Here is a 14391-nt window from a genome sequence, read left to right as displayed (position 1 = left end):
AGTTCACTGATTATATTTTCCCTGCAGCATATCATCTGCTGTTAATCTCATCCAGTATATTTTTCATTTCAGGTACATGTATATATTATTTCTAGAAGTTACATTTAGATCTTTTTTATATCTTCATTTTTTTTCTCCTCAGGCTTATATTTTTCTTTCATTCATATCATATTTATAACATTTATAATAGCTGTGTTTTAAAATTAATTAATTAATTTTATTTTTTTGGCTGCGTTGGGTCTTTGTTGTTGTGCATGGGCTTTCTCTAGTAGCGGTGAGTGGGGGCTACTCTTTGTTGCAGTGCTCGGGCTTCTCATTGCTGTGGCTTCTCTTGTTGCGGAGCATAGGCTCTAGGCACGTGGCCTTCAGTAGTTGTGGCATGCAGGCTCAGTAGTTGTGGCTTGCGGGCTCTACAGTACAGGCTCAGTAGTTGTGGTGCATGGGATTAGTTGCTCCATGGCATGTAGGATCTTCCCGGATCAGGGCTCAAACCCATGTCCCCTGCATTGGCAGGCAGATTCTTAACCAGTGTGCCACCAGGGAAGTCCCTATAATAACTATTTTAAATCCTTGTCTACTGATTCTATTATCCCTGTCATTTCTGGGTCTATTTTTATTGATTGACTTTTCACCTGTTTAAGGATCATGTTTTTCTGACTCTTTGTATGCCTGGTAATTTTTAATTGGTTGCAGTCATTGTGAAATTTAATTTACTTTGTTGATTAGTAGTTTCGTTGTTTTCCTTTAAAGAATCTTGGACTTTGTGCTGGCATTCAGTTAAGCTACTCAGGGATCAAGTTGTTCCATTCAAAGCTTATTTACAGGCATACCTCATTTTATGCACTTCACAAATAATGTGTTTTTTACAAATTGAAGGTTCGTGGTAACTCTGTGTCGAACAAGTCTGTCAGCACGATTTTTCCAACAGCATTAACTCACGTTGTGTTTCTGTGTCACATTTTGATAATTCTTGCAACATTTCAGAATTTTTTCATTATGATTATACTTGCTATGGTGATCTCTGATCACTGATGTTTGACGTTACTATTGTAACTTGCTGAAGGGCTCAGATAATGGTTAGAATTTTTTAGCAATAAATATATATATATATTTTTAACACTATAGTTTCGTTTTTAAATTTATTTATTTATTTATTTATGGCTGTGTTGGGTCTTCGTTTCTGTGCGAGGGCTTTCTCTAGTTGTGGCAAGCAGGGGCCACTCTTCATTGCGGTGCGCGGGCCTCTCACTATCGCGGCCTCTCTTGTTGCGGAGCACAGGCTCCAGATGCGCAGGCTCAGTAATTGTGGCTCATGGGCCCAGTTGCTCTGCAGCATGTGGGATCTTCCCAGACCAGGGTGCGAACCCACGTCCCCTGCATTGGCAGGCAGATTCTCAACCACTGCGCCACCAGGGAAGCCCAATAAATATTTTTTAATTAAGGTATTTACATTGTTTTTTTTAAGACATTATGCTTTCGTACACTTAATAGACTATGATATAGTATAAACATAACTTTTTATGCACTGGAATCCAAGATATTTGTGTGGCTCACTTGATTGCAATATTTGCTTTATTGTGGTTCTCTGAAATCAAAGCCACAATATCTCCAAGATATGCCTATATTTGCTTTGTTAAAGTGGCTTCAGATCAGCCTTTACCCTACTACTTTATCCTAGTTACCCCACTACTATCAAATGTTTTGTTTTTTATGAGATCTCTTCACTCTGGCTGGTGAGAATATGAACTATTCCTAACCCTGCATGACTTTGGGATTTGTTCACATACTGCTTTCTGGTGGTTCTTTCCCTGGCCTCATGGAGTTTCACTCCGTATCAGTACTCAGCCAAAGATTTTAGGGGATCCCTCTGCAGATGTCTTTCTTTCTCTTTCTTTGGAACTTTTTCCTCTACATTGATCTGTTCTACGAATTTTTGCTGCCTTGGCCACCCTGAAGACTGATCTCTGTCTCCTCAACTCAGCAAAACTGCCAACTCTTTAGGTTCCCCTTATATGCATAGCAATCTAGAAACTGCCCCATTTGAATATCTTCTCTCAGGGGTCACATTCCTGTATAGCTAGTTGTCTGCTGTCTGAAAACAGTTCTCTCATATATTTTGTCTGATTTTCCAGTAACTTGTTCTTGGCAAGAAAAAATGGCCATAATTCTTTTGATGCTCTATTCCAAATCTTTCCTTATCTGTTGTTTTTTGTTTTAATGGTGCTGTCTTTTGCATTTTCGTGTGTATGTGTGTGTGTTTAACTTTTTAAAATCAGGTACTACCTTATATTACATGAGGTTCTTGGGGGAGTCTAATTTTCTACTGTATTTGATGATTTCACTCATTATGGATTGTTTTCATTGTGGATTGTAATTTATCACCATCTGTGGGGCTTTGAGTACAAGGTGTGTCCTTCTCAGAGGGTCTTTATATTTCTTTCTGTCAAGCTTCCCCAAGCTTGAAGGAGACAGAGAACTATCTTTTTAAAATTTGTTTATTTTAAAAGGCATATCTATCTTTCCTTTTCTTGTCACTATAAAATGATACATGCTGTGTTAAAAAACATAAATAGGGAAGAGTATAAAAAATGAATGTGAGGGCTTCCCTGGTGGTGCAGTGGATAAGAATCTGCCTGCCAACGCGGGGGACACAGGTTCAATCCCTGGTCCGGGAAGATCCCACATGCCGCGGAACAACTAAGCCCGTGCGCCACAACTACTGAGCCTGTGCTCTAGAGCCCATGAGCCACAACTACTGAAGCCCGTCTGCCACAACTACTGAAGCCCGTGTGCCTAGAGCCCATGCTCCGCAACAAGAGAAGCCACCACAATGAGAAGCCCAAGCACCACAACGAAGAGTAGCCCCCGCTCGCCGCAACTAGAGAAAGCCCGCGTGCAGCAACGAAGACCCAACGCAGCCAAAAATAAATTAATTAATTTTTAAAAAATGAATGTGAAATGCCTTTTCTTGTTTGAATATGTGAGATTAGAGAGGGGCATAGGAGACATTGATTTATCACTGATGCTGATGGAAAGGTACAGGATTATATACATTCATGTAGTGAGTAAAGTTATACTTGTCTCTTCTATCCTCACTCTTCCATGATTGGAAAAGAAAACTTGTTAGTCATTACAGAAAATACGTTTGGACATTATAGCTTTCGTTTTCATTTGTTTTAGAATGACTTAAGCTAGGGAGTGAATAGTTTCTTACCAACGAAAAGGCCAGGGTTTTTGTTTCCTAAGAAATGGAATCAATGTGTTAGGAAGAGAATCATGATTTCATAGTAGATCAAATGAAATTTTAAGAATGAGGATTAGGGACTTCCCTGGTGCTCCAGTGGTTAAGAATCTGCCTTCCAGTGCATGGGATACAGGTTCGATCCCTGGTCGGGGAACTAGGATCCCACATGCCATGGGACAGCTAAGCCCACGTGCCACAACTACTGAGCTCGTGTGCCTCAATGAGAGAGCCCGCGTGCTGCAAACTACAGAGCCCACACACTCTGGAGCCTGCACACCACAGCTACAGAGCCCACGCGCTCTGGAGCCCGCGTGCCACAACTAGAGAGCCTGTGCACTGCAACTACTGAGCCCACTCACCAGAACTAGAGAGAGATGCCTAGGCGCCGCAACAAAGAGCCCGTACGCCACAATGAAAAATCGCGCATGCCTCAACGAAGATCCTGCGTGCTGCAACTAAAACCTGACGCAGCCAAAAATAAGTAAATTAATTAATTAAATTTAAAAAAAAAAGAATGAGGCTTAATCTTCAGAGTAGTGAGATAAGTTGGATCTTAGATCGTTTTGGAGAAGATCAAGCACAATCTAAATTGGCCAGAGCCCAGATTACTTCTTTTTTATGTATCTATGTTAATACACTCTTTTACTGAGGTGTAATGCTTTGAAAGTTCTTGCCTTGTATTAGTTGCAATCTCTGGCCCTTACTTTTGCCCTTGCATGTCTATTAAAACAGTTCTCTTGCCCTTGCAGGCCAGTGATAGCCTGTTATGCTCTAGTTTGATTCCCTGTTTACATTTTGTCCCACCAAAAAAGTTACATGTTTAAAGTTTGTTTGCCAGATTTTACTCAGCACTTCTAGATATTTTATAGCAGGAAATTTTTAGGTTATCTAGTTTACTATTTTACCTGAAACAGAACTCGCTACTGTTTCTTTATTATTTTATTTTTTGGGGAGGAGAGGAATAAAATCATCTGTAATCCCACTGTGCTAACATAGCAACAATATTTGCTTTTGTCCATACATATTTAAATCATTGCAGTGTCATTTAGCCATTTATTATACATATTATTTTAATTTTTATATCTTCTTTTTTTCCAGAACAATATAGCTGAAGTACAAGAATTGCATTCTGAATTAATGTGGAAGGATTTTATAGACCACATCAGTAGCCTTCTACATAGTGTTGAAGTGGAAGTCAGTTACTTTGCAGCTGGAATTATTGCCCACTTAATATCTAGAGGAGAACAAGCTTGGACATTGAGTCGTAGTCAGAGGAATTCTCTTCTGGATGATCTGGTAGGGTAATTTGGTGTTTTTTGGAAGCATACAAACAACATTCATAATGGTTAAACTGTCAAACCCTCATAATGCAATGCTAAATAAATATTGTAACCCTTTCTTGTGTGCTTTGTGTCTTTCAGCATTCAGCAATTTTGAAGTGGCCAACTCCAGAGTGTGAGATGGTAGCATACAGGTAACTAGCAAGATAATTAATATTAAGCCAGTAATCTAGTCATTTTGCTTGTGTAGAGATCATTCCTATTAGATGTAGATTTTACCCTTTGGCTTCTATCTTCGTACTGGCTTTAAAATAAAAGTATTTTAAATTTATTTTGCTACCTATCATTCATCATTCCTTCCTTCATTCTACATTTATTAAAACAGGTGCCAAGGTCTTGTTCTATGCTCTTGAAATTGCAAGATGAGTAAGATACGGTGTCTCCATACAAGAACTTTACAGCCTAGTGATGGAAACCAAATGTAAATCAGAAATAATTCACTCCTATGCTAGTTATGTACATAGAATGCTCTGAACGTGCACTGGAAAATGGTAAAAAGCTTCCAGAGGAAGTAGATTGTGAGCTGAGTTTTGAGAGATAATTAAGTAGAGACAGAAGATTTTAGGTAGAGTATTAATGCAAGGAGGTCTAAAATGAGAACACATTTAGAGAACTAGAAGTAGCACCTGATTTGTTCAGGGAAACAGTTTATAATAATTTATTAAAGGGCATACTGGATTCTAACTCTGTTTATGACAGGTGACTTGATAGATAAGTTACTAATACACCAGAAGTATTCCAGATTGCTGCATAAATATTATTATTGCAATTTATTTTGTGGTCTACTGTATAAACGCTGATGCTGCCAACACTTTTGATTCCAACTTATGTTCTATACATTTTTGGGCAGAAGACTTGTAGAAATAGAAAGGCTAATTCTAGAGCTCCGTCATGGTGTTGTTCTGGTTAGTTATCAACTAACTTCTCCTTATCTAAGTTTCCAAACCAAAGTCTGCTATTCTTCAAACGTGTATCTTCAAGACCAACAGGTGCTTTTGAGAAAAAGTATGTTGTTCTGATCGCCTTCCATCTTCTGTACCAAGACTTTTTGTCTGAATATACTCATTTATCAAATGGCTAAGACAAAGAAAAGATGTTCTGTAGAAGCTCATTTATATTATATAGTTTAAAAATAGCAGGATGAAATTTCTGTAGCAAAAAGCTCAGGAATCATTGCTTTAGAAAATGACACTAAGTATAGGATGTAACTTTTATTCTTTTCTTTTGAACTTTTAGGTCCTTTAATCCATTTTTCCCATTACTTGGCTGTTTCACAACACCAGGAGTCCAGCTATGGGCCGTTTGGGCCATGCAGCATGTCTGCAGCAAGAATCGTATGTACCAAAAAGAGAACTGTGTTGTTCTTTTTCAAGTGAAATTCTCCTTACACAGAAAAGCCATTTCTAAATTGTGTTTGATTTTTAAGGACACAGACTTTTAAAAATATAGTGGAAGAGAATCTTAAGTTATGAACTAAATTTATACTTTCAGAGTGAGCTTGGCAATATTAGAAATCAGTGACAGTGGTGAATGAGACTTACACAGTTCTAAGAAAGAACTTCAGAAATCTTCATAGGAGTTTCTTGAGTCTTAGGCTGTGCATGCCTAGGGTGAGACTTCCTGAGGCCTGAGAAAGAACAAATACCAAGGAGCTGCTAACTGAACAACACATGGAGCTTACACAGGTTAGAAAATATTTGAATTCCAAACAGTGGAAAGAACTTAATAGCCAGGACATTCACTACAGATGCCAGAAAAGATTAAACTAGCCCTAAATTAAAGGTTTCTCTAAGGCAACCCTGTGAAGCTTAAAAGCAAGTCTTGAAATGATCAAGCTGCTGTGCGAGTAAACTGTCTGTCAGAGAAAAACTAAGCACTCTTTTAAAAAAGACAACAGGGCTTCCCAGGTGGCGCAGTGGTTGAGAGTCCGCCTGCTGATGCAGGAGACACGGGTTCGTGCCCCGGTCCGGGAAGATCCCACATGCTGCAGAGCGGCTGGGCCCGTGAGAAAAAAAAAAAAAAAAAAAAAGACAACAAAATCTATACACTCAACAACATGTTTAGTTATATGGTAAGAGTTGCTAGATGAAAGATGAAGCAGAAAAATATGACCCATAATCAGGAGAAAAATTAGACAATTGAAACAGACCCAGAAATGGTAGTGATGATGGAATTAGCAGGAAGAAAAATTCAAACTTTTTTAATAGGTATGATCCAAGATTTTAAAGAAAACATGAAATTAAGAGGAGGAAAAGTAATGTTTAAAAAAAATAATTTGACATGAAAAATATTTGGGTGAGCTTAAGAGTAGATACAAATAAGAAAAGGTCAGTGAAATTGAATACACAGCAATAGAAAATATCCAAACTGAAAGAAAGCTGGTTTAAAAAAAATTAGAAAGCAAGAACACCAGAATTATCCTGATATCAATACCAGGCAAAGACATAAGAAAATTACTGAACAATATCTCTCATGAGCATAGATGAGGAAATTCTTAAACATTTTTTAACAAATGGAACCCAACAGTATATAAAAAGGACCAAGGAGGTTATTCCAGGAATGCAAAGTTGGTTTAACATTTGAAAATCAATGTATTTCTTCCTATACCAGACCAGGAAAGAAAAACAATCTGATCATCTCAGTAGATGCAGAAAGAGCATCTAAGGATATCCTACAGCTAACATCAAAATTAATAGTGAAAAATTAAATGTGACTGTTTCCCCTCTAAGATCAGGAACAAGGCAAGGATGTCCAACCTCACTGCTATTGAACATTGTAATGAAGGTTCTGTCCAGTGTGATCAGGAAAGAAACAGAAGGCATCCAGATTGGAAAGAATGAAGTAAAACTGTTTTTATTCACAGGTGACGTGATATCTATATAGAAAAATCCCATGAAATCTACAAGAGGGCAACTAGACCTAATAAGTGAGTTTAGCAAGGTTCCAGGATACAAGATCAATATACACAAATCATTTGCATTTCTTTATATTGGCTGCAACCAATATAAATGAAAAAATGACATTTACAGTTTTACCAAAAACTATGAAATACTTAGGGATATATCTAACAAAGATGTACAAGACCTGTACACTGAGAAAAACAAAGCATTGCTGAGAGACGTTAGAGAAGGCCTAACCAAATAGAGTGAAGGACGGCACTTATGAGTTAGAAGACTTACTATTGTTAAAATGGCAATTCTCTCCAAACGTACTGTAGATTTATATAGTCCCAGTCAAAATCTTAGCAGTCTTAGCAGAAGAGAAATTCACAGGCTGATTCTAAAATTCATACAGAAATGCAAAGGACCTAGAATATTGAAACAACGTAGAAAAACGAAGAACAAAATTGGAGGAGTTATACTACCTGACTTCAACACATACTATAGAGTTACAGTAATCAAGACAGGTGTTTTGTGGCTCCAAATGTGTGTTTTTTCCGTACCTCATCAAGCAGTTCTCTAATTCTCAGCAGACACTGACTGGGTGTCCAACAAATTTAACTCAATTCTGACACTGTCTACCTGGAGATAGTGTCAGATCCCACAGGTTAAGGGCTCAATCCCACAATACTGCTGTCCCCACTTCAGCTGCCAATCCCAAGTTTATGTTGTTACCTGTGCTTCTGACTGACTAGCTGTAGATCTGAGGTTCCCACGACTCCCCCCGCCCCGACCGGTTCAATTAATTTGCTAGAGCAGCTCACAGAACTCAGAGAAACATTTAACTATATCTACCAGTTTATTATAAAGGATGCAGATGAGCAGCCAGATTAAGAGATACATTGGGCAGGGTTTTGAAGGATTCTGAGCACAGGAGCTTCTGTCCCCATGGAACTAGGCTGTCCCACCAGCCAGGCATGTGAGTGCATTCACCAACATGGTGAATACTCCCTTGCCCTGGGAGACATTTTCATATGATAAACTGGACTAATTATTAATGACTGAATGGGACTTTAGTAATGTGCTAGTATCTGTTAACTGTTACAATCATTTTGTTTTAAGGGATCTGTCATCAAAGACCAGAAGATATAATAAGAACTATATTTGGTCTTTGTTCCTGGTTCTAGCACAGAACTCCTCAAACCTTTATAATTTCCTGAGTGATAGGAGTGTCTTTTGTCATTCATAAGGATCCCCTTTTGACATACGGTAATGAGGTGACAGAGTGGGATGTCTCCCAGGGCAAGGCCACTGTGGTTTGCAGGCTTCCAGTAGATTTTGTAAGGCTCCAAAAGCAGAAGTGGTCTTAGGGTGAAGCCATATATTGCTCTTAAACTAAGAGATAATATCATCTCTTGCTCTCAGCCTTTTTTTTTTTTTTTTTTTGCGGTACACGGGCCTCTCTCTCTTGCGTCTTAGGGTGAAGCCATATATTGCTCTTAAACTAAGAGATAATATCATCTCTTGTTCTCAGCCTTTTTTTTTTTTTTTTTTTTGCGGTACACGGGCCTCTCACTGTTGCGGCCTCTCCCATTGCGGAGCACAGGCTCTGGATGCACAGGCTCGGCAGCCATGGCTCACGGGCCCAGCTGCTCCGCGGCATGTGGGATATTCCCGGACCGGGGCACGAACCCGCGTCCCCTGCATCGGCAGGCGGACTCTCAACCACTGCGCCACCAGGGAAGCCCTCTCAGCCTTTTTTGATGTGTTAATGTCATATTGAATTTCTCTTATTACAAAGCCTATTTATTCATTCCTGTACCCTCAGCTCCTATTCCTCCTTCTCTTCATGTACACTCAAACTTTTCCACCTTTGGAGAAGACATTAATTTTGGCCACTGTGTTGGTCTAGATTGCCAACAGCAATACTAGTCTAGCAAGTGTCTCCCCCTCAGTCCGCTGTCATTCAGATAGGGTAAGATTACATAGGTGCGGAACTAGTGGGCTGTTTTTACCACGAGGCAATATAGTTGCATTCAGTGTTATTCCCAATTTTGCCAGATGGAGTTAAGGCATAACCCAACCCATTAGGCCCTTGGGAATCCTGACCAAAAGATTTTACAACATAGTTACAGTTTCTTGCTTAGGAATCATCCCTGCTTCCAGCATTTGTAGTTGCAGCCTTGGTTCTGTGACCACTGTACCAGGTAGGGGAATTAAAAAACGTTGTGATATGAGGAAGAAGAAAAAAGTATAGTCATTATACCAGTATCCTCCCTTAGCAAGAATTACATAATCATATCAACATCCTTTCCCACTCCCTCTTCCCCAGGTTCCCCAGAAAAACAGGAGAATATCTAGTGGGGACGTTCTATCTATCTATTTATCTAGTTGTGCTCGGTCTTAATTGCAGCTCACCAGCTCCTTGGTTGCAGCATGTGGGCTCCTTAGTTGCGGCTCCAGGGCTTCTTAGTTGCGGCATGTGGGCTCCTTAGTTGTGGCATGCAAACTCTTAGTTGTGGCATGCATGTAGGACCTAGTTCCCTGACCAGGGATCAAACCTGGGTCCCCTGCATTGGAAGTGCAGAGTCTTATCCACTGCTCCACCAGGGAAGTCCCTAGTGGGAACATTCTTTTAGCTCCACTCATTGAGTGTGAGCATACATATACTCGTGAAGGTGTGAAAGCTAGCCCTTCAGGCCTATATCTCCCCGCTCCCTCCCACCTCTGATTTTAGATAACTAATGTTTTAATTGCCCATTCCAATTCTTTATCAAACTATTATTCTGAGGAGGATATCTCTCTGCCCATTGTTGGACATTGTAGGGTTAGAAAACATTTTCCTTGACTCTGTCACTTTGTGCTTCAAAATGCAAGAGGAAGATGTCTAGATTCAGTCCATTTCTGCATTGCTGCAGTTCCTCCATATCCTCTCATCTCATGGACTCAGGTGGCCACCTCAAGCAAGCGCATTGGGATATCTGCTTGTCAGTTCCAGTCAGCTTCTGAACATGGAAGAGAGTTCTTCTGATGGGCACAGATATGTTCTGCCTTAATGACCAGGTTTCCATTGCCCTTGTATCCACCCACACGGCTAGACCATTGGCCACTGTCCATGAAAAAACCCAAACAGAGGCTTTTACCACTATTCAATTTTTCATCCTTGCTGGGAAAACAGCATGCAGTTCAGTCCACAGAGCTGTTTTGGTTTTACCTTTTTCAATCAGAATGGTGGCCTTCCAAACAGGATGTTGTCTGTTTACCTTGGAACTGCTTTCCACAAACCAAGCAGCTGTTTGTTGGTTGTTGGAGAGCTGTTTATAGGGCACTGTCCAAGTGACTATACAATCTGGCAGCTCCCTGTGCAGTTCCGAAGTCAGCCCTAGGGACTGACTAGGGAGAAAGAGGCTCCCTGCTCATGAGTATCTCCTCCTTGTATTCTCCAGGTAGCACGATCCTATATAAACCAATTCTGTTTTATTATGGAACTCTTCTGGGCACTGCCATCCCCATTAGAGTGTTTCTCTGACATCACTCAAAACGTCTTGGGTATTTCAGGTTTGAAGATCATTTTTTGTCCTTCAGTCATGAGGGTAGCTTCAATTAATGTCAAATAGCAAGGTAGTAAATGACCCTCAAATGGAAATTCTCAAGTCCAGAGTCCCAGTAATCATCTCTGGTAGGCACTCACAGGCTTTTTCCATAAACCCCAGTCAGTCCTTCACAAAGGGCTATGGCATAGAGAATTTGTCCCTACCAGCACTCCAGCTTCTAGTCTACATTGCATTGGCTTGGGCAATCTTACTGGTTCCCATTTAGCATGTCCAGTTAACATTGCTTGAAAGGTGGATTTACATGCTTTCTGTTTTATGATGTTAGGTAGTGGAAACATTTCCCAGTCAATGAAATGTTCATCCTCATAATACCATCAGGTAAAAGAAATGTAACCACTTCACATAAAGTCTGTTCAACCATACCAATTCTCCTACAAACTTTTACCTTAATTCTGTTAACCCTTATATTCCTAACTGTAATCATCCACAGATTTTGGTTTTACAGTACTAGGTAGGAGAGTGTTCCCCAGCCAGGCATAATACTCATTTCCATAAAATATTGAGGCAAAGGGGACACAACTTCTTTACGTAAAATCTGTTTAAACATTCCAACTTTCAGGACTTCCTTGGTGATCCGGTGGTTAAGTGTCTGCCTACCAATGCAGGGGACATGGGTTTGGTCCCTGGTCGGGGAACTAAGATCCCACATGCCTCGGGGCAACTAAGCCCACAGGTTCTAGAGCCCGTGGGCCGCAACTAAAACTGGATGCAGCCAAATAAATAAATAAATAAATATTTTTTAAAAAACACTCCCAACTTTCATAATCCTGTCAATCCTTACACTTTTTTTTTTTTAACTCTCTAATTGTAGCCCACATTAGGACTTCACCAGGAACTTCTCCACTTCCAAAGTTACCCATTCTTGTGCAAAAGGCTTTAAGTCCCCAGTAAGGAGTCAAGCCGAGGAATCCTGGCCTTTTGTCAATCTTTGCCTTAATTAGATAAAGCAATTGCTGGTCAGGTTTGGATTCATCTCTAAATTCCATTGGTTGGGACTTACGTGGTGGCACAATGGTTGAGACTCCGTGCTCCCAGTGCAGGGGGCCCAGGTTTGATCCCTGGTTGGGGAACTAGATCCCACATGCATGCTACAACTGGGAGTTTGCATGCTGCAACTAAGGGGCCTGCCTGCTGCAACTAAGACCCAGCGCAGCCAAATAAATAAATAAATATTTTTTTTAAAAACCCAAACATTTAACAAAACTCTTAAAAACATAAATAAATAAAAAAATAAATTCCACTGGTAACTTGTACTGTTAGTAACTGATTGCAGCACAGCTGCTACTCCACATCATGGAGTAGCCACCCAAGAACCAAAGGCTCCTTATCCCTCACCTTTTTATCCTTTCTATTCCCTAACCACATGTTTCCATAAGCCAGGACCAGGATAGCAAGTCCCACTTCTGACACCAATTCTGATATGTGTTTTTTCCACATCCCACCAAAAAGTTCTCCATTTCTCAGCCGCCACTGACTGGGTGTCCTACAAATTTAGTTCAATTCTGACACTTTACCTGGAGATAGTGTCAGATTCCACAATTTAAGGGCTCAGTCCCACAAAACTGCCCTCACTTCAGACACCAATTGGAAGTCCAGGCATAAACATAGACAAAGAATGTTCAAAGGACCAGAATAGAGAGTACAGAAACAGACCTATACACATATGGTTAGTTAGTTTTCAACCTAAGTTCAAAGCAATTCAATAGAGAAATAAGAGTCTTTTCAACAAACAGTACTGCATCAAGTGTATCTCTATCTGCAAAAAAAAAAAAACAACTCTGATTCATACCTTGTATACAAAAATTAACTCTTGGGACTTCCCTGGTGATCCATTGGCTAAGACTCCAAGCTCCCAGTGCAGGGGGCCCAGGTTTGATCCCTGGTTGGAGAACTAGATCCTGCATGCATGCAGCAACTAAGAGTCCATATGCCACAACTAAGAAGCCCACTTGCCACAACTAAAGATCCCTCATGCCACAACAGAGATCCGGCATGCTGCACCTAAGACCTGGCACAGCCAAAATAATTAATTACAAAAAATTTAACTCTTAATTGATCATAAGTCTAAATATGAAACCAAAAACTATTAAAAGTTTCTAGAAGAAAATGTGACAAAATATTTGTAACCTTGTCTTAGGCAGATTCTTTTTTTTTAAACATTTTTATTGGAGTATAATTGCTTTACAATGGTATGTTAGTTTCTGCTGTATAACAAAGTGAATCAGCTATACATATACATATATCCCTATATCTCCTCCCTCTTGCGTCTCCCTCCTACCCTCCCTATCTCACCCCTCTAGATGGACACGACACAAAACATGGAGCTGATCTCCCTGTGCTATGCGGCTGCTTCCCACTAGCTATCTTTTTTACATTTGGTAGTGTATATATGTCCGTGCCACTCTCTCTCTTCGACTTAGGTTGCTTCCATGTCCTGGCTATTGTAAATAGAGCTGCAGTGAACATTGTGGTACATGACTCTTTTTGAATTATGATTTTCTCAGGGTATATGACCAGTAGTGGGATTGCTGTGTTGTATGGTAGTTCTATTTTTAGTTTTTTAAGCAACCTCCATACTGTTCTCCATAGTGGCTGTATAAATTTACATTGCCACCAACAGTGCAAGGGGGTTCCCTTTACTCCACACCCTCTCCAGCATTTACTGTTTGTAGATTTTTTGATGATTGCCATTCTGACCGGTGTGAGGTGATACCTCATTGTAGTTTTGATTTGCATTTCTCTAATGATTAGTGATGTTGAGCATCCTTTCATGTGTTTGTTGGCAATCTGTATGTCTTCTTTGGAGAAATGTCTATTTAGATCTTCTGCCCATTTTTGGATTGGGTTGTTTGTTTTTTTGATACTGAGCTGCATGAGCTGCTTGTATATTTTGGAGATTAACCCTTTGTCAGTTGCTTTGTTTGCAAATGTTTTCTCCCATTCTGACTGTTGTCTTTTCATCTTGTTTATGGTTTCCTTTGCTGTGCAAAAGCTTTTAAGTTTCATTAGATCCCATTTGTTTATTTTTGTTTTTACTTCCATTTCTCTAGGAGGTCGGTCAAAAAGGATCTTGCTGTGATTTGTGTCTTAGAGTGTTCTGCCTGTGTTTTCCTCTAAGAGTTTTATAGTGTCTGGCCTTACATTTATGTCTTTAATACATTTTGAGTTTATTTTTGTGTATGGTGTTAGGGAGTATTCTAATTTCATTCTTTTACATGTAGCTGTCCAGTTTTCCCAGCACCACTTATTGAAGAGACTGTCTTTCTCCATTGTATATCCTTGCCTCCTTTATCAAAAATAAGATGACCATAGGT

At 39.8% G+C, this 14391-nt stretch overlaps 1 protein-coding gene across 3 annotated transcripts in view; it reads left to right on the top strand.

Annotated features, from left to right (window-relative positions):
- ZYG11B (zyg-11 family member B, cell cycle regulator) overlaps positions 1–14391 on the top strand; it is a 75232-nt gene that overhangs the window by 52003 nt on the left and 8838 nt on the right. For 2 of the 3 annotated variants that reach the window (XM_007109516.4, XM_028489388.2), the window contains 3 exons: positions 4343–4540; positions 4666–4718; positions 5821–5918. In XM_007109516.4, the coding sequence (XP_007109578.2) occupies positions 4343–4540; positions 4666–4718; positions 5821–5918 (349 nt within the window). Of the gene's footprint in view, positions 1–4342; positions 4541–4665; positions 4719–4909; positions 5006–5820; positions 5919–14391 lie in introns of those variants that run through there. The other variant, XR_003679634.2, reaches the window with a different exon arrangement.

Source organism: Physeter macrocephalus, chromosome 4 (genome assembly GCF_002837175.3).
Source record: "Physeter macrocephalus isolate SW-GA chromosome 4, ASM283717v5, whole genome shotgun sequence".
Classification (NCBI taxonomy): domain Eukaryota; kingdom Metazoa; phylum Chordata; class Mammalia; order Artiodactyla; family Physeteridae; genus Physeter; species Physeter macrocephalus.
This window is presented reverse-complemented; position numbering and strand designations above follow the sequence as displayed.